We start from the raw sequence: 25,821 nt of genomic DNA, 5'->3' as shown, positions 1-25,821 counted from the left end.
AACTTCCTGACGACGTATGCAAGCACGGAAACTAAATATCTTTTATTTTGTTTAAAAGTATATACTTATGTTATTCGTATACAGAAAAAACTTATATATTTAACACTGACAAAAACAATCATTTTAAGGTGTTTCTGCGTATAACAGCTTAAAATGCGTCTTCAGCTAGATATTTTTATACTTTATAAAGTAATTTAGAATAAACGTATAAAAATATAAATCACATCTAGAAATAATTTTTAATCTAAATAGCACAAGCTAGGTTGTAAATTATTTTTTACAATTATTTTACCACTTAAGTTTTTTCATGAAACTAAATAAAAAAATCCCCCTTTATTGAAACAGCATGGCACCGGTGACTTTCCAATGGGAGGTGGTTGCCACGGAAACGGGCATAGTTGGGGTAGATCCCCCCGTGGAGTCGGTGAACCCCGGTGAGTTGGTCGAACTGGAGGTGAAGGTGACGGGGGAACTACCCGGTTGCCTGGATACCCAAGTCAGGTGAGGAAATTAATTGTTTGATGTGTTGAATAAAGGGATTTGTAACTTTGAATTTTCAGAAAATTTTCATTTTTTCATTATTTATTTTTTATCATTATAAATTAAAACTTTTTTTTTTTAATTCTAATAAGTAACACATGAATTAACTTTATGACAATATGTTCGCAGAAATATCCGTAGTTCTTTTTATTTTGATTGCTGTTCCGTCACATATAATTTTAAGTATTTATTGGTTTTTTTATACTTATGAACAAACTTATATCAAGTTAATCAACGTTGTCAGGTGCGTGATCGACGAAGCGGAACAAGACCTCGTGCTTCCGGTGAAAGCGACGGTGAAGGGCCCGACCGTCGTGATTGGTTTGTGACGTCATTACTCACTTGATTTATTTTTTTTTGCTACGCCATAACACTTTATTATGATTTGAGTATGCTTAGTATGGTTAATTTAGATATGTATTGGTTGACATTTTTCGATCATAACAGATGACAAAAGATTTTTTTTTAATATTTATGCTTTAGAACTATATTTTAACCTACTTTTAACTAGACGGTTGTAGATTACATAAATTTTTAAACATAACAACCAATGAACGTAGTCTTTGGTTTGTGACGTTAACATAGTAATAAAGTTGTTCATATTTAGTTTTTATCTTTTGTCTTTGCTACGCCTTAAAATTTCATTTTGTGTTTTTACTGACCAGTGACGATAGTTTAGAAACGCATCAAACTATATTTTTTAAAGCATAACAGACAACAAAAATATTATATTTTTGATGGTTGTATTTAGAGTTTTATTTTTAACTCATTTTTAACTAGAATTATGAAGTTAGTTACAGAATTTTTTAAACTTTAAAATAAAATATTATAATAATAATAAACATAACAGATGACAAGAGTTTGGATTTCGATTTGGTGCAACTCGGAAATTCAGTCAAAAAAAGTATTTCAATCAGAAATGTCACACAGATACATGCTAACTGGAAAATTTCCATCCAAAACTCAGAAAACTCGTTTGTTTATTTATACTTTTATTATTTTCAGAAGCACAGTTACAAAAAGTTTATTAAAATTTTTTTTAATGAGTCATTCAACTCAAATTAAAACTATTTATAAACTTAAAATTAGAACTTTGCCGAGTTTTTAAGTTAGTAGTATATTGTATTTATTTCAAATGTCAAAACAAGTTATGACGATGACAAGTTTTGATCTTGTCCCATGAAAGACCATGCTTGGCCGTGGTAACATTTGCCGATGATTTATTTTTAGCTTATGGTGAATTTAAATTTTAAAATTTCTTCCACTAAGTTTTAGTTGATGCTGTCTCCCATACTAAAAAATAATTTTTTAGACATTTTATAGTAATTACAAAAAAAAAGCTTTTATTGTTTAATTCAAATTTATTCCAGCAATGAGTTCTGAACGTTACCTCTACAACAAGTTTCAACTATGTTTACTTTTAAGTAAAAACTGTGGTGATTTTTTTACAAAATATTTCAACTAGCTTTATCAATTTTTAGCAACGAGTTCGAATTGCTGCCAATTAAAAAAATAATAATTTTTTTAGCTATAAACACAAGTTGTTTTTACCGCCTTTAAGAGTTCCAACTTTGTGTTCAAAAAGTTTTATTTAAGTATTATTTTCTAAAAAAAAGTATTTTGTTGTTTAAACATTTACCTTCCAGCGACGATTTCGAACTCTTACCCTCGCAAGGCACGCTGGAGCCTTTAGAGCGCCACCAAGCGTACGTGCTGTTCACTCCCACCACGGAGGGCTGCCACAACTGCGTGCTTCAGCTGGACGTGCAGAACGGCGCCACCAGCCACGTGAAGCTCAAGGCGTTCGTTCAGTCCGCCAAGGTCCGTTGAGTGGTTCATTTAAACTTGGAGAGTTTTAACACCTTTTTCACCAAATTTCATGAGTCGTAAGTTGGAACAATGATTTCATATTAACTTTAAAAAACTTTGGGGTGTGCTTTAAAAAAGTAATTTATTCATTTTTTTAACAAAATTTGAAAGTTCCCAATGAAAGTTTTTATAAATTTTAAACTTGAATACTAATTTGCTGTTTTTTGAGAAAATTATTATGAATGTGGTACTTAATAAACTAAAAATTGTTGCGTTTAGTTGGTTTATGTTGTATGATTGTTTGATAAAAAGAAGCTATTGAGTTGATTTTTTTTAAATTAAGTTATGTTACTTGTCTGCTTTTTAAACAAACATAATTAAAATCACCAATTAAGTTTGATAGCAACGAGTGAAAGTTAAACGCTTAAAACTAAGAAAAAGTTTGATAAGGTTTCATTATCAAATCAGTATACAAGTTGAAAATTTATAAAAGCTTTCATAAAGACTTTTCAAATTTTATTAAAAAATTGAAAAAGTTACTTTTTTAAAGCACACACCAATCGAAATGTCTAAAAAGCATTACTATCCAGACTCAATGCTAAACATTTTAAACTGAAAAAATATATTTGACAAAATTTAATACGAAATCATTGTTCCAACACTTAAAATTTTCATAATAATGTTGAATAGACTGTTTTTTAACCCAGGTTTGCTTCATGGAGAGCTCTATTGAAGTCGAGGAGGTTTATCTGAACACCCCGGCTCAAGTTAAGGGGGCCCAACTTGTCAATCAGACCCCTTTTCCGACAGAGTTCAGGTTTTTGATCGAAATGTTAAATTAATATCAAAATTAAAAAGCAGCAAATAAACTTATAATTAAAACAAAAGGTCTCAATTTTGTTTCTTTCTTAAAACACTTTTTTTAACAAGTATAAAACATAAAATGCAAAAAGGTACATACCCGTTTACACTATAAAGCAAAGTTTTAACTTGAATTAAAAAGTATATAAAATTTCAATAGCTTAATCATAAATTAGTACTAAATTGTTGTTAAGGTTCGGGGAAGTCCTGGGTGAGCAGAAAGAAAATTGTGACGTCATAATCACGCCGTCTAGCGGAAAATTGTCGCCGAAACAACTCATCGATTTGAAGGTGAAAAACCTGCGTACATTTGAAACGAGAATCTATTTTATTATTGCTGAAGTATTATTACTTATTTAAAACATTATAAATTATAACGTAAAAAAATATTTATTACTATTTGTGCAAAAACTATAATGTCTAAGTTTTGTTTTTTTGATTGAAATTTTAAATAGTGTCTAGTACATCTTAATTTGTTCTAAAAACATTTTATAGGATTTACTTATTATTGACTATTAAATTTTAAACAGTTTCTGTATTTTTTGTAGCAAAGTGTTTTAAAGTTATATTTAAACGTTACAGGTAGAACTCACATGTAACATAGAAGGACAAATAGACAATATATTTATACCTTGCTACATAGAAAATAACGAAAATCCAATCATTCTCAGTATTAATTGCTTTGTTAAAGGATTAGATGTTAAATTCTGCTTTCAAAATTACTCTCTTGGGTTGGTTTTGTTTATAATGTTAAATTATTGTTTATATTTATACACTGTTGTCATTGTATAAGATAATTTTAAGGCTTGTTTTTAAACTTAATTTTTTCATAGTTGTTTGTGATGTTGTTTGTTAAAAATATATATTTAATAAAAAATGTATTAAGAGAATATAAGTTTTATCTATTTTATTAACATTAAAGACCTGTTAAATTTTTTTTTAAAGAATAAGATCTTTTTACAATTTCTATCAGATGAATTTTTTTAATTTAATTTTATTGTTTTACTTTATTGTTTTAAAAAAAAAAAAATATTAAAAACATTAGTTAAATAAATAACTTTAAAAAAAGCTCGTTTTACAGTTTATATAAGATGTATTTTTTTCTTAAATATAAAATTAGTTTAGACATTAAAAAAACAAGTTATTATAGTTTTAATTCTAAACCAAATAAGTAAATCACATAAATTAAAAAGGTAAAAAACTATTTTTAAGTGTTTGATTTAAACTTAAAATGCTATAGTTTAATAAATATACACAACAAACATACTTAAAATTATAAAAAAATTTACTTTGAAAATGCTTGAGAACTATCTTTAGAAACTTTTTAACTCTTTAGTAATATATTTTTAACAAAATTAAAGTTTCAAAAAAAAACTTTTTATTGTATTTATTACAACAATATTAAATTAAACTATATTTCTTAAAGAAATTACAAAACTTTCTGTAACCCACCAAGTTTTTAAACAATAAAAAAATTAATACTAATAGTTTTTCCAAATTAATGTTTGCAAAAGGCTTGTGTAAACATCGTTAAAAAAACTTGTGTTGTATAAAACAATACATTTGAAAGTATATTGGAGCTTCTTTAGGTTTATAAACACAAAATGCTAAATTATCTGCGTGGCCTGTTGGTTTAGGGGTATGATTCGCGCTTCGGGTGCGCGAGGTCCCGGGTTCAAATCCCGGACAGGCCCGCCCTCTTCATAATTTTTACAATAAAATCAAAATAGTTTGCTTAGTTTTTTTTGAACGTTTAAGGTTTATTTTTAGTGCTTCATTATTAAACTATTTTTGTATAGTTTAATCAAAGTTTAAACTCAAAACTATTTTTATTCTGGGTTTCACTGATATAAACCTAATTATTTATAGTATTTCGGTAAATAAATAAATAAATATATATATATATATAAGTAACACACACAGTTTTTCTACAAAATTTTATTATATTTTTTTTTTATAATTTTATTTTATCAGTCGCTGCATAGAAAACAAGCAAAGCAACACATTGGAATTTATTGAAGAAATGAAATTAGGTGAAACAGCTAATGTAGAATTTGTTATGGAAAATTTGACTGCTATTGAGACTGATTGGTCACTTAACTTGGACAATTTCATGGTTAGTTTTTGTAGTAAGTTACTTTATACTACGTTTTTAAGTAATATTTTTTTTTCAATTTTTTTAAAATAAACAGTTGTTAGTTAAAACATTTAATCAAGATAAAATAAATAATATGTTATATTAGTTTCTTGTTTTTTATCTAAGTAGCTTTGATTAAAAGTTAAAAAATATTTTTGGTTTTAAACAAGATAAATAAATGTTTTTGACTAAACGTAGATAAACTTGAGTTAAGTTTTTATCAAATTTTAATTTTAAAAGAGTTTTTTTACTCATTTTTTACTAAAAACTTATCAACAATACTGTAAATAAAAGGCTCCAGCGGTGATCAAAGAAGAAATAAAGCCAGTAGAAAGAATGTCACCTAAAAAGAAAAGAATTTCATTAAGAAGAACAGTTAACCTGGCCGACCCTAATTCCATGACTAAAAATCAAATACTTGAAAGTTAGTTAAATGTTATTTTAATTTTGTTTTTAGCAACATGATGTAAAATATTTTACTCTAAATTCTTTCAAAAAATTTGTTTAAAATATCAGTGTATAAGAAAATATTTACTTCCTAGGTAATTATTTATTTTCACACAAAAGCTGATAATTTAAGTTTTTGTTTTTTGTTTTTTCACTTCAAATTATAACAGGTCTCGATAATAATTACTTAAAATTATTTTTTGAAAAGAAATAAGGTAGAATAACTTGATTTTATAACTTATGTGCATAAATATGTTTATTTCGTTACATACTGTTGTTACACAAGTGAAAAGTTAATTAAACATGTTATAAACAACCAAAAAAAGCTCTTGAAAACTTTTTTTAGTTATAAAAATTAGAAAATTTACCAAAAACAAAATATTGCAAATTAATGAAATTTACATTGCAATTTCAAGTTGGTTAGTGTTATCAAGTTTTTGCTTAGTTTGTGCGTAACTACTTATCAAAAGAAAAATTCATAAATTAATCGATAAAGTTTAAAAGTAACACTTTTTTGAAACTTAAATCCACCCGCAGAAAAATGCGTGGAAATGTTGATGAAAGGGGACGGGATATCTTTTGAGTTGAGCGAAACGAGCGGAAAGTTGAAAGCTTTTGAGAAGAAACGTGTGATAATGACCGTGTATGCCGACATGTGGGGGTCTTATGTGGATAACATCGTTTGCGATATTGAAGGTATTTTATTTATTTTGTTTTGTTTAAAATACCTGTTATTGTTTTAAAGCTATCTGTCGATTTCTTTAATTGATTTTTTTATCTAGTTGTAATTTGTTTTAATTTAAACATTTTACTTAAACATTTTATTACCTTGTTAGTAAATTCAAAGATTGGTGTTTTTAAATAACTTCGTTTAGTTTAGTAATTTTTCACAATACAAAACTTCCGACCTAATTGTATTTTGCTTTGTTACTTTTCAATATATTTAGCTCTTATAACACTTTTTATAAATCTATTAACTTTTTTTTATAGTTAAACTGCCAATGTTTGTTACAGCTTGGTTAATATGTTAATCTTCACATTGAGGTTCACGATTCACTTTTATTTGTATTAATGTAATAAAACAGTTTTATATTAAAGTGCTCAGTTACAAATGTGCACAGCAGTATGTAAGTCAAAACTTCCAAGCTTTAGTTTAAGAAAAAAAAATCTTACATTTCAAAATAAATTCTTCTAACATTAAAATAAAAATATTTTTCAAGATAAAAACAAACGGAAAACTAAAAGTATTTCCAAGCTACTCGGTATTGAACGTACCGGTCAATGTAGTAGTGGAAATAAATAACTTTTTTTAATTCTCATTTAGAATATTTAGTTTTGTGAACTGAATTGTTTTAAATCTACCTGACCTAATAATACAGTAAAACTTATCTGTTTCCAACAAGTTCCAAATTAAATAGCTTATAATAAATATATTTATTGTTTTTATAGATACCTGTATAAAAAAACAAACATTTCCAGGCTACCCTGTATTGAACGTACCGGTCAATGTGGTAGTGGAGGGCTGCCCGCTCATGTTCAAGCTGGCCGCCCAGCACAAGAACTGCCCGATACTGAGGTTCGGAACCCACCTGAAAGACGCCGATCCCGTCAACAGACACGTGAAGATATACAACAACTCACATGAGAGTTTGTAACAATTTCATATTAAATATACAATTACTAGTTCCAAGCTTAGATTATTTATTAATAAAATAAACATAACTCACATGGAATACATAATAGTTCAGTTATTGAAATATACTTTAAATATCGTGATAATTATAATGTTTTGATGACTAACATGAATGTGTCTAAAAGGTAAAAAAATTCTATAAAAGTTTGATTAAACGCAAAAATACTTTACAATGAACTAAAACTTAAACAATTAAAAACTAGACATCTAAATTTATGTTTGTAAACCATTAAATGTTATACTCTACTACAAACTATACTACGTGAAAATAAAAACGGATCAAAACAGAGTGTTGTAAAATAGTTATTTTGAAGTCTCAAATGTTTTTTTTTATATCTTAAAAGCTAAAACTTTGGAAGCAGTACTTTTATAACAAAGCTTTTGCTTTAAAAAAAAAAAAAAATTTACAACCTTTTGTAATATTTAACAAAAAAAAAAGGCATCAGAATAGACTGGAGAATATTCGATCATGTGACTGAAGATGATGAAAAAATAATTGATTTTAATCTGTGGTGCGGAGAAGCTTTTCCACAAAAAATAAAAGAAATCAAGCCTGTACAGCACGATACCACTTCAACTGTTTGTTTTAATTGTTTTGATAAAATCACAACAATCCTAAACAATAACTTTGTATTTTGTATTAATTCAAATTACTCCAATTCGTAAAATTATTATAAAATGGAGGTATCTAAACTTTTAATAGTTTTTTAATGAAATATTCGAAAATATAAGGCTGCTTTATAGCCTTAATCTAAGTTGAAAATTTAAACAAAAAAATGTTTGTATTGTTCAAGGGAATATATTTTATGACAGTTTTCAGCTCTAAGGTTACAATTTAAAACTTAAAAAAAAATGTTTTTTTCAGTTTAATGGAATTCCCCACAAACTTCCCGACATGAGCGACAGCAGCGACGACGAGCCAGACGTTTGTGACGTCATACAAGAAAGTGTTGTGACGTCACAAGCAGAAGACGACTTGAGCCTGCACGTGGGACTCGATGTTTACAATGGTGTGAGGAGTGATGGTCCTTACAAACTAATGGATGATCAGATTATTATTCCTGGTTAGTTTTTTATAAGATTTTCTGTAAATTTTATTGAAAGTTTTTTTGAAAGCAATTTAAATTCATTTCTAATGTAAAAGTACATTATAGTTTAAAGAAAACAAAACTGTTAGTAAAAAATAATCTTAGTTTTCCCTACAATTTCATCGAGCCTCTTTATTAGTGGTACGTTTGACTTGATTTTTTTGAAGAATTATGTTCCTCAAATAAAGTTTGTTAATAGACAAAAATTACTAAAATTAGCCCATGAATTCTTTTAAAAATCTCAAACTATTTTTTTTTAAATTCTTGCAACGCGTTTTTCATAAATGCAGCCAAACTGAACTAATGTCACACGCAAGACTGAAACGAGTAAAATAAAAATGCAACAAAAAGTTAAAATACAATTAGTTTATTTATTTTTAAAGGCAAGACAGAAACGAAGATCACGGTGAGAATGACCCCGTCGAGTGCTCAGTTTGACGCCCTCAAGTGGATAAAAAATTTCAACTCGTTCGCGCTCGGTTACTTGACTCTGGTTGATAGGTCCAAGTGTGAGGACGGCAAGGTTGTTGGTTAAACATTAAAACATAATAATACATAAAATATAGTTATAAAAACATAAAATTTAAATCATTAACTGCTTATTTTATCTTAATACATTTATTTAATTAGAGTATAAAATGGATCAGTAGTAAGTTGGTAGCAAAGTTTGGTATAAGTTTGTTTATATGTTACATGCATATTTTTTATAATACAAAATAATGAGCTTCATTACTTACTCTTCTTATACTATCTGATTTTTACAGTATGCGCAAACGTCTAATCGCAAAAGTAATTTTGAAAGTTTAACATTACTGTTATTTTGTTCATTTAATATAATCAAGAATATCATAATGATACTCAGACAGTAAGTTTTATAACAGCTAATTTCAGCTTTATAAATTAATAACATACATTTTTAACTAGATGACTACGATGTGTACTGTTTTTACTTAATGTATAAAGTAGAAAAATAATTGTATGGTAATATTTATAAAGTATGAATTATAACAGTTTTGCTCCTAAACTAATTCGATTGAAACACTTTTGCTTGAGTTTTTGTTTATTCTTGCTGTATACAGTTTTTAGTACATGCATGACAACTAAAATACACATTGCGCAATGAAAAAATGTTTGTTTTATTTGTCAAGTGCGCTTTACAAGAAGACATTGCGCTTTATTATGACGTAACAATTCAAATAGGTTTAAAAACACAATAGTGTTGATTCAATCAAGCGGCGCCATGGCTTAGTTGGTTAAAGCGCCTGTCTAGTAAACAGGAGATCCCGAGTTCGAATCTCGGTGGTGCCTAGCTTTTTTGCTATCGTAAGTTTTATTTCTACATCAAGTAGAACAGCGGATTTTAATCTTTTTTCTATGTTTTACTCCTTTTCGGAGGGTTATTTAAAAGTTTATCTCTTTTTGGAAGGTAATTATTAAATTTACTAACATACAAAGTTTACCGCAGGTTAATAATCGCCGGTGTAGAATGATTTAAAATGTTAATGAGCATCAATATAATCGCATTTCTTGGATTTAGTAGCAGCCTTGATGGCGCAGTAGGCAGCGCGTCAGTCTCATAAAATTAAGGTCGTGAGTATATATAAAAAAATATGTTGACAAAGATTTCACAATTGTTTTCTTTAAGATAACATTGTTGTTTTATACAAAACTGGTTAAAGACAAAATGAAGTATTTAATGTTTTATTATTTTTTTATAGTGTAACTGATATAATTCCAAGCATATTAGTTAAGTTAGTATACAATTTTTTAGTAACAAGCTGTAAATGTTATGAAATATTTTTCAAAGTTTACAATTTTTTTTCTAGTTACAAAGTTTTGAATTTGAAAAAAACGTATTTTGCTAACAGTCGTAAACTACACTTCATTTATTATACTCTTGTGATGGTTTCAAAACTTTGTCAAGCATATACAAGGCGTTGAAATAACTTTTATATTTTTAGACCATAATAAGCAAAATATACATTTTTCAAAACAAAAACTTAGCTTTCCTTTTAGGCACTAGTTAATAAAACGTTCGTATATGGTGTTTATTTACAAAATAAGAAAGCAAAGTAAAAAATCACTCAAAAAAACTGATAAAAAATTTATGTATAAAGCATTTAAAGTTTTACAAATAAAACTTATTAAAACATGAGAACTAAAAGTTTTAAAAAATTTAACTTGTAAATTTTACCAAGTAAATACCACAAAAGCTGAAATTACAACAAATTTTGTCCAAATAATATACAAATATAGATACTTACATACTGTTGAAAGCTAAAAGTTTTTCAATTAGTAAAACTTTTAAAAATAAAAGTGACAAAGGCAGAAATAAGAGCTAATATTTTACTTGCTTTTTTATTTGTTCCCGAAGATTTTGGCAGGTCTTTGTTGCATAAGTCTGAAAAATTATTATTGCTTAACTTTTTTGTTTTTTACTTTATATTTACTTTTGTTTTAACTTTGTAGTTGTGTTTTTGTTTGAGAAAGCTACTTTTTTAGATGAAGATTAGCAATTAGTCCTATTGAAATATACTTAGTCTTTGCATCAAAACAAAAATACCTTTTTTTTAACTTGAGTAAAATTAGTTCTTAACTTTTACTTTGTTTTGTAAAGAAACATTACGCTTGTAACTAAACCATATGTCGTTAAAGTTTGTGATTTTTTTTTCAAAAAAAGCTACAGTTAGCAAATTATGATGTTTTCCTAAAATTTACTTACTTTTTTGCTTCAAAACAAAAATATTTTTTTTACTTGAGAAAAAATTGTAAAATTCCGAAAGAATAATAAGCTACCTTAAAATAATAAGTTAGTAAATTGTAAGTACACGCAATTCAAAAAGAACTAGAACTTATTTTTAGCGAGCTATTTTCGATTGATTTTTTTTATCTTACCAAACTTTTTGCTTTAACCAAAAAGCTTAATAAAATACTGTTTTTTTTTTTAAGTTGTACAAACAACATTAAAAACATATATATGGCATTTAAATTGAGTTAGTTGAACAATTATATCTTATTTTATTTCAATAATAATTTTTTTTACCCTAGAAATGTTAATAAAACTTTTAATTATTTTTGGAAGATTATTACAAATACTTTTTGTTGTTATAATTTAAATGGAATTGGTTTATATGTAATTTTGAGATGTTAAAAGTGATATATATAAGTTGTTTAGTGTCTTTTAATAGTTTATCTACACAATAGTCTTTTTTAAAATTGTTTACTGGATTTAACTTTATGACACAGAATACTTTTTATATTTACTTCTAAGTACTCAAACACAATTTAAAATTTAATAACGTCTTTATAAATATTTAGTAAGTTACCAGTCTGATTAAATTAAGGCTTTTACAAAACTTTATAAAGTTAATACAATAGTTTAATTTTATGAAAACTTCCTTTAAAAAACTAATCATTACTTTTTTTTTTGTTTATAGGTAGAGTAATTAGGTATTTTTTAACTAAATAATACACAAACCCACTACTGTGTAGTTTTAGTAATAATTTGTTTTTTTTTTCCTTCTTTTGTAAACTGTTTAGGAAGCTCATTCATTTAAAAATAATAAAACGTGTTAAACTTTTAGTTTTTTGAATTTTAACTTAAGTTTATTAATTTATGTTTTAATGTTTATAACTCGCAGAAAAGTTTTAAGTGTTCTTTTAACACGTTTTTTCTCGTTTTTGTTTTTGATGTTCAAGTGTCTTATAGTTTTTTTATAAATTGATAAAGTTGTTAAAAGGCTTTAAAATTACCTTTTAACTAGTTGTTGAAGTATTAAAAAGCCTAATCTAAACAAATTTTTAATTTAAAAGCCATAACAAGTGTTTAGTTTTTCATTTTTTAATCTTAATATACCTTTACTAATTAATGTTAACCAGTAGTTATTACGGCCATCATCAACAGAGTTGAGATCTTTCGCGCCATCAATAATAATTAATGAACTTTACTGCAAGATCAACAACAATAGCATCCGAGATAATGCTACGACCGGTTTCGTAAAGAATCATCTATTATTACTAATTAATATTAGAATGCTTATCAACTACCCATTAGTAAAAGTTTAAAAATATTTTAAAACATTTTGGTTTTTAGTTTTTGATGTTTAGATATCATACATACTTCATATAAATTTATAAAACACAAAAAAGTATTAAAACCTTTATCACATGTAAAAGTGCAAATTTCCAGTCCCCCTTCTGCGTCATCGTCTTTTTCACAATCCAATCCTAGTTTAGGGGGTTTTTGTGGGGAGGCCATTCTCATGCATAATATGTCTTCACCGTCCTCACCTCTTTTGATAAAAAATATTTTGAATAAATTATAACTTTCGTCTTCTAGTAATTTTGGAAGTTAAACAACTTTAGTAGTTCTAAGGAAAAAAAAAGATTGCAATTTTTTTAGTCTTAAGTAATTTGAAATGTTAAATAGTATTTTGTTATAAATTTATTAACTATACTTTTTATATTTTGCTACTTAGTTTTTGATATACTTTTGTTATAATTTTAACTTTACTTGTTATTTATCTAAATTAAGCTCAAAAAATTAAATTCTAAAACTAGCATTTAGTTAAAAAATTGTTCATGCAGTTTTAATAATTACATTATAGACACAAACATATGAATAAAATACCAAGTAGACTATAGTTTTTTTTATAGATACATATTTTTTCACATCTCACTTTTAGTTTTATTTGAATTAACTAGCTTAATTTATAAAGTTTTTTTTTTTTGTATATTATTCATAATTTTAAGTCAGTTTAAAAACGTATAAGCTACTATTGCAAATTGTATTTAAGTTATAACAATTAGAAAATTCTATACGAAAAATTAGCTTGCAAAATAGTTAATCTAACCTGCAGTTGTCATGGATACGCAAGCCTTGTTTGTTTTTTGATCATCTATTCCCATTTGCTTTGTGTTATCAGTGCAGTCATTACTTGTATAACATTTCAGTGCATTTCCTGTAGATAAACTTTTAAAAAGTTTTTGTGGTTGACTAAAATATACAGTTAATTTTTGATGCTTTCATACTTAAAAGTTAAGAACGGTTTTTTTATTACAGTTAAGGTTTTTTTTAATATGTTGCAGTCAAACTATGCTTAAAAAACTGGGTAAAACATTAAAAACTAATATTTTTGTTACTACCAAATTTTCTTAGATTTCTTTAAATTTCAGTCATTTATGTAAATAATATTGAAAAGTTTCTTTAAACAAGTAAACTCTCATGTAAAACATGACATTCAAAGGAATAATTGTTTGAAAATATTTAACAACTAGTTTAAAATTTTATAAGTTATTTACTTACAAAAAACGTTTTAATTTATGGTTATTTTCGATTTGTAATATATAAAAAAACTAACCACTGGTGAATACGTATCCAATAACTAGACACACAAAGACAGTTTTCATTTTGAAGCAAATGAAACGAATTGTAAAATACAGTTTTTATAACACTACTTACAACACTGCACTCGTTAAATGCTTCAAACTAAATAGCCGTAAACGTATTTATAGGAAGCTAAAATTTTATGCACGAGAATTAAAAACACCAGTATTTTACAATGTTTTTATTTTTCGTGCAAAACAAAAATAATCTATTTTAACTCCCTACTCGAACTCGACGGAACGTTTTTATTACTAAATAAATAAACAACTTTATCATTTTGTTGTTGTTTTGCAGATGTTTATCAAAATAGCTATTTTTGTTTTTAGTTATATTTAGTTTTAAATTACATTTTAAATTTAATTTTATGATAAAACATTGATTGTAATATTTTGTATATTATTAATTAATCTTTACAGTTACTGTTTTATCTATCCTACAACAAATATAATTAGAAACTGATATAGTATGTACTAGCTTAAGTTTTTATTTAACAAATTTTTAGTATGTGTACCATCTAATATTTTATGCTCGAATAAAATAAAATTATTTTAAACAGGTTTGATCATTTTTGAAAAACTTTATAGTTGTTTGTTAGAATTTGTAAAAATATTTGATTTTAAATATTTACCTATAATTGTCTATGTTGACTATTAAAATAAGACCGTTTTCACCAAAAACCGGTAATGAAATAATTAATTAGCACATTTATTATTGTCTGTATATTAACTTATAATTAAAGGACACAAAGTAACTTCGGTGGAACTATGTACCGAGGTTTAACATACATGAAATATAAAAGTTATAAATTGAAAGTACATGGCTAAATCATAATGTTTCAAATTGAGCAACTTATTTTCTATTAAACTCGCTTATTAAAGGATCTGTTGTAAAAAGTAATAAACATTTGTTAGTTTAAAAAAATTATTTTATAGAGTAAGTTTTAAATCTCTAGTTAAAAAAGCGAGGCACCACCGAGATTCGAACTCGGGATCTCCTGTTTACTAGACAGGCGCTTTAACCAACTAAGCCATGGCGCCGCTTGACGAATCGAGTATTATTGCGTTTATAAACCTGTTTGAATTGTTTCGTCATAATAAAGCGCGATGTCTTCTTATACAGCGCACTTAAAATTTCTTTCAAGTGTGATGCTTATAACCTACTTGTAGTTTTACAACAAGTTAATTAGTGCGACTTTATATTAGTTTTTAGATTTTAAACCCTGTTTTGCGCTAAATGTATTATCTATACTTGCGCTTTTTTAAATTTAATTCTTCTTATTTGCTTGCTTAATTTTTTCCATTGTACACACAAAAGTTCTCAAAAAGTAAACATAAACATACCTGGTTATTCACTGAAATTATCTATACGCTACTTAAATGAAAAAATTCTATTTGATATCAAATTAATGAGTAAAAATTAAAAGTCAGTTTTTTTAATTTAATTTTTCATAACTATAAAAGTATATTAGTTTCTGTATGTTAAGTAAAAAATTTAGGAATATGGTTATATTTTAGTGTATTATTTGAATTTTCATTTTTATGTACACTTAATCATATCTTTAATTTTTCTGATGAACCAGCCAACAAAGTTGCCATAAATTAAGAGCTTTGGAACATAAAACTATTAATACAAAATTGAAAATTAATTTTTTTGCGTTTTATAAAATTACCGATCGTTTTCCGTTTATATACATGATATTTCTAATAAGTTTCAAATAAATACCGACTTCATAATAAAAAACTAATTGTTTTTAGTTTAAATGTAAAACATTGTGTACAAACAACATAATATTTGAAACACTCTTTTTAACAATTTTTTTTAGTTTTTTTTTTTTTCTTCTGAACAGATATCGCGGTTGGACGGAAATGACGTCACTCCCATCCGATTGGAAATGACGTCATCGGTGCGGAGGGGAAACATCGAAATTGAGGGCGACGGTGAGAACTTCCACCTGGCTCTGAGTGACGTCATAAAGAAAAGCGTTAGTCGAGCGTGACGTTTAAATTTAAAATAACATGTAAAAGTTTTGTTATGTTAAAGATTATGTGTATACTAATGATCTACCCGAATCCGAGTTTTGTGAATCCGGTAGATTACTAGTATACACAACTACATAGTGATTATTATTTTGTGTTTCAAAATCGTTTAAAGATAGAATTACAGCAAGTACAGTTTATTACAATATTAAAGAAATCTTTGTTTAAGATCGTATAAATTTGAATATTTAACAGCCAAACCTAAAACAATCGTAATTACGTAGTTTATGTTTCTAATATTTAACTATATATTTGTTTGTGTACAAATGTAGCATTTTTTGAACGGCAAAAACAAGAAGTGCATTTTTTAACCCTAAAGTTTGGCAGTGTCTGTCATTTTAAAAGCTAAACATAAACTATTTTTTCGATTTATTATTGTCATTTTCAATCGATTCTATTCGATTGTTTATTATAACAGGGGGAGATAAATGTGATGAATGAGATACGAACATTCATACTGAGGAACACAACTCATGGTGTACTGGAGTTCAAACTTTCAACTAACTACCCCTTCTTCATTGTTGAAAACAAGAAAGTCGTGCTTGAAACTTCAGTCATATCCTTGCCTAGTCTCTTCAATAAAAAAGTTTTTGTTTTGTTTTTTTGTATAAAATTGTTTCCTTTGAATAATTGACATAAGAGTATGTTTTTTTAAGGATTTTTTTTAATTGTGGAATTAATTTATAAATGCATTTTTTAATAGCATAATCTTGTACTTTAGTTTTTATAACTTTTACATCAGATTAACCTTTTAAATTAGTTTAAAACAGGTTTGTTGTTTTTATATATTCTTATTTTACCTTTTACATTGTTTCATCTTCCAAATGCCTTTACAACTTGCAATAACAAACTTTTGATTTAACTGTTGCTTATACTGTTCCATTTAACTTCGTTTTATTTACGAATTTGTAAATACTGTTAAAGTATTTCAACTCGCAGGCTGGTAATCAGTCGTTTAAAAGAACGAGTTAAATTGAATCTATACATGCTAATACTTTATTTTACGGGTTAAAAAGCCTTTAAAGTTCATTTTTGTTTACTTTGATCACAAACCACAATTGAGTTAAAAGCATAAGCAATTTAAAACACAAAGAAATAGTCGTATTTAAAAAATCTTCAGGTGAAAATAGGCTTCAAAGCGGACTCGAAAACTTTCCACTGCCTGAAAGCGCTGAGGGCCATGGACCATTTGTACGGCGCCAAAATTATCGCCGACGGAAACGGTAAGGGTAACATATATCAAAAACAATGTTTTACAAAGTAAACTACATACAATAAAGTTTAGATTGATTTGTTTGACTGAAAATATTACAACTAATTGGTTTAGTATTTGCACATTTTAGTATTTGCACATATTGAAACATTTTTGATGTTTGTATAAAACTATGACGTCACACAGGATCGGAGTCGCTGCAGTACGAGGGGTCCCTGCGGATGGACTTCGTGAAAGGTGGCGCTATGGAGCACCCCCTGGACGCCCGTATAAGCGTGCCCCAGCTGCACGTTACCAGGCAACAGGTTGACATGGGCACCTGTTTCGTCGGTACGTTGTTTTTTTATTGAAGTTGTACAAAGTGTATTTATAAACTGTATGTAGTATTTCAAGTTTTGAATGTTGTGTTTATGTTTGTTTTGTTTGTGAGTTAATTTATATTATGCTTTATTACATATATGATTAAATTTTTACGTGTTTATTAATAAACTAATTTATTGAAGCTTATAAAATACACGCAATACGAATTAAGTTATATGAATATATTGTAAATGTTTTTTTGTAAATCAAGTTTTTTATACAATACAGGTCAGCGGATCACCGAAGAGGTTGAATTGTTCAACTTGTCGGACAGTGAGGTTATTTGGAGCTGCGAAGAATTTGGTTAGTTTGTTCATTTACAACTTGGTTGAACTTTAATATTTATTTTGCTAACTGTACTTTAATGATACTTAATTGTATGATAGGCAATATGTTTTACTTGGAATAAATTGGTAATGATAGCGTTTGTTTGTTGTTAATAAACTATCATTTTTGTTTTAATTCAAAAAAATTATGTGTGTTATTTGTTTTACTTTTAAGTTTATTTAAGTAAAACTTTATATGAAAATTCTGACATAAGCTTGTTATATAGTTAAAATAAAGTTAATAAACAAGTTACTTCAAAAAATCATAACTATTTTGTGGTTATTTCAAGTATCAGTACAAAGCAACATTTATAATGTACTTTTTTTTTTGACATAACAAAAAACTTTTTTCCATTAAAACTATACAGCTTTTTAAGCACGAAATAAAAACTATTTACCGCTTAAGTACGCACTTTTTTTGGTACGCATCACGCCTTAAGTACGCACTTATCCAGAAAGACAAAGTAAAGGATGTTATACTAGAACTTCAAGAAATTCCAGTTTTTTTGCCTAAATCATTTTAAAATCTATTAAAAAAGTTTGCAAATTAGAATTATGTTTTAAATGTTATTTAAAACAAATGACTTGTTTATTTAGCATAATTATTTGGTGGCTAGTTGTAAGAAAGAAAACAAACAACTAAATTTCATATTATACTATATCGTCAAAAAGTACGCACTACCCGTGCTAAGTACGCACTTTTTGGTCGGGTTCAATTTGCGTACTTAAGCGGTAGTGTACTGTATTTGATTCACAAGTTTTATTTATTTTATAATAAGATAAATTCAACAGCTGAGACATTCGATAAGAAGCATGGATCAATAGAAATTGAACCAATACAGGGAATATTACCCGCTTATTTGAACAATGTGGATAATTGTGGACAGATAATCAAGATTTCATACACTGCGAAGTTAGTTTATTTATATTTATTATACAAATTTTAGTTATAAATATAGAGGTTAAGCTTTTAATTTTATACAATATATACAAAGCCAGATTTTTTTTATTTGTATGAAAAAGTTAAAAGTTTTTCAACTAATAGTTATTATAAATATTACAGTAATCAAGCATAAAATATATGCACTATATATACAGAAATTTTTTTATTTTTCATAATGACATCATACACTGCCAAGTTTGTAGTTAAATTTTTGTATTCTAAAAAAAAAAATGACTAAATAGCAAAAGTTTTAAAATTAAATCACTAATGTTTTAGTTTTACTCATTGACTTGGATTAATCAAAGTATGTTTTGCTCATTTTAACAGGGTTGCCACACACTCAGGGAACTCAGGGAATCTCAGAAAATTTTCAAGCTGTAGAAAATCTCAGGGAATGTCAGGGAAACTCAGGGAATTTTGGCTTTTTTCTTTTAACTCAGGGAAACTCAGGGAAGTTTTGATTTTTTCTCTAAATTTCAGGGAAGTTTTTGAAAATCTCAGGGAAATTTTTTTCTAGATCTAGAATGAGGTTTAGTTAATCCAGTTTCAATATTTTGTTCAAAAGTAGTAATTTTTATTATTTAAGTGGTTATTTAGAATTTTTTTAGCCTTGCGGCTAGTTCTTCAACATTCTTAGTATTAACATTGTAGTTTTTTAAAGTTTTAAATTTATATTTACTTAAGTAAAATCAAACAGTTTAGAGAAATGAAAGTTCTTGTTAACTATTCATTGAAAAGTTCTAATAAACTTTTTCTTTTAGTTACTTATGTAGTTTAAAAAACACTATGTTGTACTATTAGTTCTTATTTTTTAAATAATAAAGTTATTTGTTATTTGTTTACAACTACTTGTTTTCAGTAAAAAAAAATTAAAATGAATACAGATTAGTGTTGTATTACTTTTGTTAAAAAAATAGAGGTTAAATTTTTGTTTATAAATAATAATTTCAAAAGTAGTAGCAGTAATGGTAATTAATTTTTTAGTGTGAATGTTTTAATATACTTTAAACTTTTTTGCAGATTTAATTTAAAAGCTTTTTTAAGTATTATGAGTAAAGTACAGTTTAAAACCTTGTTTAAAAAAAGTTGGCTTAACCATGAAGACTTCAAAGATTGGTTACTTGAGGATGTAGACAAAGAGAAGTTAAATTTAAGTGGTGTGGTGATGATACACCAATGGCCTTATCCAACATGGGTATAAGGGCATTGAAATCGCACAGTATGTCGAAAAAACATCTTAAATTGAAAGCCTCTAAGAGTAAAAATAATGCAATTACTTCTTATTTTGGTGGGGCTAATAGTTCAACTAGTATATCAGCTGCAACTTCTTCAACAGCTGCTGAAATTTATTGGGCTCTCAAGTGTACCAAAGAAAACTGGTCAGGAAACTCTTGCGATAATAATAACACTTTATTCACTACCATGAAATTGCAAAAAAGTTCTGCATGAACAGAACCAAATATTCATATATAACAAACTTTGGTATAGCCCCTTTTTTTAAAGATGTCTTAAAAAAAACAGTTTTGTGCTCGTCTTTTTATTCCAGTTCATTTGATGAGTGTTTCAATAAAGTTGTGCAAAAATTTAGTTTTTAGTTTTTAATTGGTTTAAACCTTTTAAGATTGAGTTTTTGAAAACAGTTTTTTTCATAAATTTAATGGAGAAGCATACACATACAACCTTCCTTTTATTATTAAAGAAGAAAAATGAGAATGAGGTATTAATAATTTGTGTTAGAAGAGAAAATTTTTTTTTTAAGATTTGAAAAATACTCAGGGAAACTCAGGGAAATTTAAGGTTACTCAGGGAAATTTTTGGTCACTCAGGGAAGATTTTTTGGCTCAAAGAGTGGCAACCCTGTTTTAATAAATAAAGAGCAGGTAACAATTGAATAATTTTTTATTTGTTGTCTGACTTAAGTTCCGCCTTTATCAAAAACAAAATATTTATTATTTTTGATTAAAACAAAGCGCCCTCCCTTAAAAATTAAGTAAAACAAAACAAATATTCGGCTGATTAATTTTATGTGTTATATACATTTCAAAGTTTTAATACTAATTATTTGTAAAAACTAAAACAGCAGAAAACGAATATAAATAAAATTAATTAAACTATAGATGTACTATATAAGTAATTACTTTGATTTGAATGTTGATTATTTAATAGAACAAATAATTTAAAAATATTGTATAAACACACATATACATATTGCAAACTTATAATATTGTTCGTTTTTAAAGGAACTTATTTAGTTGTAAATACCTGTCTTAATATTTTTTATTCAAGTGTTAATGAACTCATATATAAAAAAGGCGTAAATGTATTATTTCTTTTTTTTTTACAAAGTTTTAAAACAAAAAAAATAATCAAATGTAAAAACGCAGTGTAAAATACCATAATAGTGAAGTTTAAACAAATGATAGAAAAGTACATACAAACCTATTTTTAATACTTTTATTACGTATTATACTTGTATGCAAAAATAACAAAAATTAAAATATGAAGTTTATTGTTTAAACTTTTAATATTTTAGAAAAAAACACAAGTTTATCTTATGAAAATCAAACGATCACTTTAAGGAGTAAAAAGTAAACACTTCAGATAGTAAAAACAGGAGTAAATAAACAAAATATACACCAAATCTGTGCTATTGGTTCAAAATTATTAGTTTATAATTGAGGAAATACAGTATATTCAATTCTTTTTCTGTTCAAATAAGCTCAAAAACCTTTTATTTATTAAGAAACAACGTAAGTTGTCAACGAAAATTTTTATTTTAGCAAACAAATAGAAACCATTACTCAACAGAAGACAGTATAGTTTTCAATTTTTGTAACATTAAAGTCAGTATTAAGATGCAAAAACACCAAAAAAGTATTAACTCATTAATCACGAACAAATTAAGAAAGGTACAGAAAGCCGGTATAGTTTTTAATATATTAAAAGTTAATAATAAAGTACAAAAACATGAAAAATTAAAACTACTTAGTTTTTAAAATTATGTAAAATAAATAGGAGTGAAAACCCGATAGAAGGCAGATATATGATCAGAGGCAAACTTGGTGAATACGGAAAATTATTGAGAATTACCGGTAATGGTAGTTTTGATGGAGCGTTTGAAATCAAATAAATTATTTAATAATTGTTTATTTTGTTATTTTGTGCTGATTATAAGTATTTGTAAAACAAGTTTTCTGTAAGTTTATGTTTTTACTAAAACTGTGAAATTGTTTAACTGTGATTTGGTTTTTGTTTGTAGTGATTATAAGACAAAAAATTTTCATAAAAAAGTTTGATGTATTGTTATTTTTATTGAAACTGTAATACTGTGATATTTTAAAGTTAAATTCATAGTTATTTGTAAAAAAATGACAAAAATTTTCCTAGAATTAAAAAAGTATGGTTATGAACTTTGTGTTTTTATTAAACTATGATTTTTTTATTATTATTTGTATTAAGTTTTTAACAAATTAAGATAATTAATTAAAACAATCCTCTGGTAGTGTTGTGGTTTCAGTAAAACTAACATGTTGTAAAACTTATAAGTTAATTAAACAAATATGTAGCAATTAAACATAAAAATAGCTGTAATACGTATTTTTGTTAGTTGAAATGTTACTATGAAACTTTTTATTCTCTACATTATAAAATAAACTATGAAATTAAGGTACTGTACATTTTAAAAATAGATTTCGATGTAAAAAGCATATTACATACAAATTACTATTTTTTATTATGCTTACTGCAAAACTGAAAACTTAAAATTTTATAAGCAGTTTGATTTAAAAAATATATAATATAAATAAATAATATATAATTTGTGTAATAAAATAACTTCTTATAATATTTATTTAACAAAAATATATCAAATAATAAAAGACATACATTAAATCTTATTTGTTATCGTTTTTTTAAATACTGTGATGTTAATTTACTGTAACATAAACTTATTTAACTTTTTAAAATAAGGAATTAAATAACTTATAGTAACTTTGATCGATGTTGCATTTAAATCTAAATTAGTTTTACACAGTATCTTATAACAAGTTTAAAGCAATTATAATAAAAAAAGTTCTGTAATTTCGTATTTCTTAGTACAACTGTTTAAATAAAAATGCTGTGTCACATTTTTTGCTGTCTTTTTAATTTTATTGTACTTTAAAAACATTAAAACTAAAGTGTATTGTTTAATAAATAAAATGCTTTTAATTAATAAATAAGTATGTTTAAAGTAATAAATTCTTTATTTTAGGCGCTACAACATGTATAAACATAAGTAACTAATACAATCGGTTGATTATTAACGTAAGATTATATTTACAAACACAGTAAATATTTTTACAAATGTACTGATAATCTTGAAAGCTACATGAAACGTAAATTTTTCTAAAAGCATTTTAGCTGTGAAGCTCAGTAGTCTGAAATCATTTGAATAGTTTACCTAAGTAATTATAAGCTCTAGGCAATAGAAAGTATAAATCTTTGAACTATATATTTGCAATAAATCTGCAATGAGCGTGTGGCAGGATGGCCGAGTGGTCTAAGGCGCTGCGTTCAGGTCGCAGTCTACATTGTAGGCGCGGGTTCGAATCCCGCTCCTGTCACTCCTTTTGCCTGATTAAGTTGAAACGAATTCCTTTTTAGCTTAAATTAAAACTTTAATTGCAAAAAGGAATTAAAGAAAGTTGTTAGTTCAAATCCTTTAGGTAAATAAAATACTTTTATTTTACTAAGTGTGCGTTTTATACTTTGTAATGTAGAATTATTCTGAAGAAAATATTAGGTTTAACTAGGTGCATTCTACTGTGGTTTTTATTTTAAGTGAAATACTTCATAGATACTTTACTTACAATTTAAAAGACCTGATACCAAAGCTTAAAGTTGTAATTTGTATTTTAAAACTAAAAATAGTTAAATTTTGAAATTTATTAAAATAAGTTTAATGTACGCTTATATTACGTTAAACTTTTATCTATAATTTTTTTATTTTGTAAAAAGACATTTTAACTTTTTAAGTTTTTATTTTAAGTAGCTGATTTAAATTTCAATATGTAGTAACCTTAGTTGCTTAAAAAATTTCTTAAAGTTGTTATGAAAAATAGGTAAATAAAAAGGCAACAAAATAGCTAAGTTATTAAACACTGTATGAAAAGACCAATTCAAAAGATAAGTACAAAACAATGCTTTTGCATGTTCAGTTTACTTATAGCTACGCTTGCGTATATAAACACTTTATTAACAATTTAAACAAGCGTCGATGGTGTAACGGTTAGCATTGGTGCCTTCCAAGCACTAGTTCCGGGTTCGACTCCCGGTCGACGCACTTTTGTTTTTAATAAACTATTTCAAATGCTAACTACTTGATATTTTTTAATTAGTGATTACAGCTTCAAATAATTTTAAGCACTTTTTTAGACTTAAGTATAATTATTTTATTCCATTATATGAAAATTTTGTTTTACGCCTAAAACTTTTCAATATAATCTGTTATGGTTTAGATTTAGATAGTTTAAATTTATTAATCAAAAAATTTCTAACACTGAAAGATATTAAGAAATGTTAAAACTAGAAATAAACTTTATTGGTTAATGTTTAAAGTTGTAATTTTGTTACATAACTTTAGTTTTATAGAGAAATCAATACAAGTATCAAAATCTCATACAGTCATAACTGTTAGTAAAAAACACTTACAAAATACTTTATAAATTTATCACTAAACAAAAACAAACCACAGTTTATTTATAGATAGTTCCAATTTATTTTAGTAATCAAGTTAGTTTACCGACAAAAAGCTAATGTTGTTTTTAAAACTTACCAGAAAAAATTTATTTAGTTTACTGAAATTACAAGTTTAAATGTGTATTAGGCTATAACAGTAAGATAAAGCTAAAAGTTTAGACTGAATTATGGTAAAAAATTGTAATTAGCTTTTATTTTAAGTATATATTTATAAACTTTATAACCTTTAATAGTAATTTGACTTTGCAATCAGTACTTAATATAAAATGTACATAAAAGTATTTATTTGTATATATTAAAATTACTAAAAACAACACTAACATTGATACAACACTTGCATTAATTCAGTTGCTTAGCAAAGTTAAAAGCTTATTTATCGTTTAGTAACAACATTTATTTTTATGATGTTTACTAATGTTTACAATTAGAAAAACTTTGTCAGTTTCAATAAAGAAAAGTTAAAGTTTTGTTAAAAAAAATGTTTTAAAGTAAGTTTGAAACTATTTTAAATGTGTAAAATAAAACGAAAATAAAGTAAAACAAATATATAGATGTATGATTTTGAATAGTTAAAAATAAACAATTGCTAGTTTAGGAAGCTGATAAATATATAAAACTAAAATAGATTTTTGTCATAACATATTGCAATTTAAGTAATAATGAATTTTATCATATAAATAATAAAAATGAAATTTTAAAAGTTATATAGCAAACAAAAACTTTAAGCACAAAATTTTTATAACATATGTTTAGATTAAAGTATAAACAGTAATGCAAATAAGTTAATTTTAAGTAGGTTTAGTTGCATCAATAAAAGTATATAAGTAAGCATTAAGCTTAGAGCAAATTTTTAAGTATATAAACGCTATATGCAGCTTAGATCAACAGCAGAGTGGCGCAGCGGAAGCGTGCTGGGCCCATAACCCAGAGGTCGATGGATCGAAACCATCCTCTGCTACTTTCTCGCTGTAATCGTATAGTGGTTAGTACTTCACGTTGTGGCCGTGACAACCCAGGTTCGAATCCTGGTTACAGCACTTTTTTTTATTTTTGCGATATAAGAATTTATTGTTATTGGTTTTCACGAAAATAAACTTAACAAGTTTGGTAAACACAAGTAAAGTTTATAATAATTTTTTTTTTTTTCATAGTTATGAGACTTAGTCAAAAAATTTCAACTTATTATAATTTATAAGCAATAAAAAGCTGTTATGTTAAAAATTGTTGTGAAATAAAACTCTGC

The 25,821-nt window shown here is 26.2% G+C and overlaps 1 protein-coding gene and 6 non-coding genes across 7 annotated transcripts; 6 read left to right on the top strand and 1 right to left on the bottom strand.

Moving 5' to 3' along the window:
- The first annotated feature begins 346 nt into the window (after positions 1–346).
- LOC145835846 (deleted in lung and esophageal cancer protein 1-like) lies at positions 347–25,550 on the top strand. The gene is made up of 22 exons (XM_082943585.1): positions 347–501; positions 785–861; positions 1,391–1,514; positions 2,187–2,361; positions 3,057–3,166; positions 3,405–3,501; positions 3,793–3,941; positions 5,185–5,326; positions 5,642–5,771; positions 6,332–6,490; positions 7,274–7,441; positions 7,927–8,066; positions 8,353–8,551; positions 8,959–9,098; positions 15,808–15,942; positions 16,416–16,583; positions 17,118–17,220; positions 17,397–17,540; positions 17,799–17,873; positions 18,689–18,809; positions 21,855–21,953; positions 25,454–25,550. The coding sequence occupies exons 1-22, from the start codon at positions 347–349 to the stop codon at positions 25,548–25,550; spliced, it is 2,907 nt and encodes a 968-aa protein (XP_082799711.1).
- Trnap-cgg (transfer RNA proline (anticodon CGG)) lies at positions 4,833–4,904 on the top strand. Its single transcript has one exon. It is a non-coding gene; the product is annotated as a tRNA-Pro (tRNA).
- On the top strand, positions 9,810–9,883 carry Trnat-agu (transfer RNA threonine (anticodon AGU)). Its single transcript has one exon. It is a non-coding gene; the product is annotated as a tRNA-Thr (tRNA).
- Positions 14,925–14,998, bottom strand: Trnat-agu (transfer RNA threonine (anticodon AGU)). The gene has a single exon. It is a non-coding gene; the product is annotated as a tRNA-Thr (tRNA).
- On the top strand, positions 23,361–23,443 carry Trnal-cag (transfer RNA leucine (anticodon CAG)). Its single transcript has one exon. It is a non-coding gene; the product is annotated as a tRNA-Leu (tRNA).
- On the top strand, positions 24,091–24,162 carry Trnag-ucc (transfer RNA glycine (anticodon UCC)). The gene has a single exon. It is a non-coding gene; the product is annotated as a tRNA-Gly (tRNA).
- Positions 25,544–25,615, top strand: Trnah-gug (transfer RNA histidin (anticodon GUG)). The gene has a single exon. It is a non-coding gene; the product is annotated as a tRNA-His (tRNA).
- The last annotated feature ends 206 nt before the right edge of the window (positions 25,616–25,821 follow it).

Source organism: Thalia democratica, chromosome 1 (genome assembly GCF_965202585.1).
Source record: "Thalia democratica chromosome 1, ktThaDemo2.hap1.1, whole genome shotgun sequence".
In the NCBI taxonomy this organism is placed as follows: domain Eukaryota; kingdom Metazoa; phylum Chordata; class Thaliacea; order Salpida; family Salpidae; genus Thalia; species Thalia democratica.
Note: the sequence above shows the minus strand (reverse complement) of the source record. Positions and strands in the feature narration are given on the sequence as shown.

What these genes read in the sequence shown, in the direction of transcription:
- LOC145835846 (XM_082943585.1), top strand. Translation starts at nt 347, where the DNA reads ATGGCACCGGTGACTTTCCAATGGGAGGTGGTTGCCACGGAAACGGGC. An exon ending in ATCCAAAACTCAGAAAACTC is followed by an intron (nt 1,515 to 2,186) that starts GTTTGTTTATTT and finishes TTTACCTTCCAG; the next exon opens with CGACGATTTCGAACTCTTAC. An exon ending in AGCACGATACCACTTCAACT is followed by an intron (nt 8,067 to 8,352) that starts GTTTGTTTTAAT and finishes TGTTTTTTTCAG; the next exon opens with TTTAATGGAATTCCCCACAA.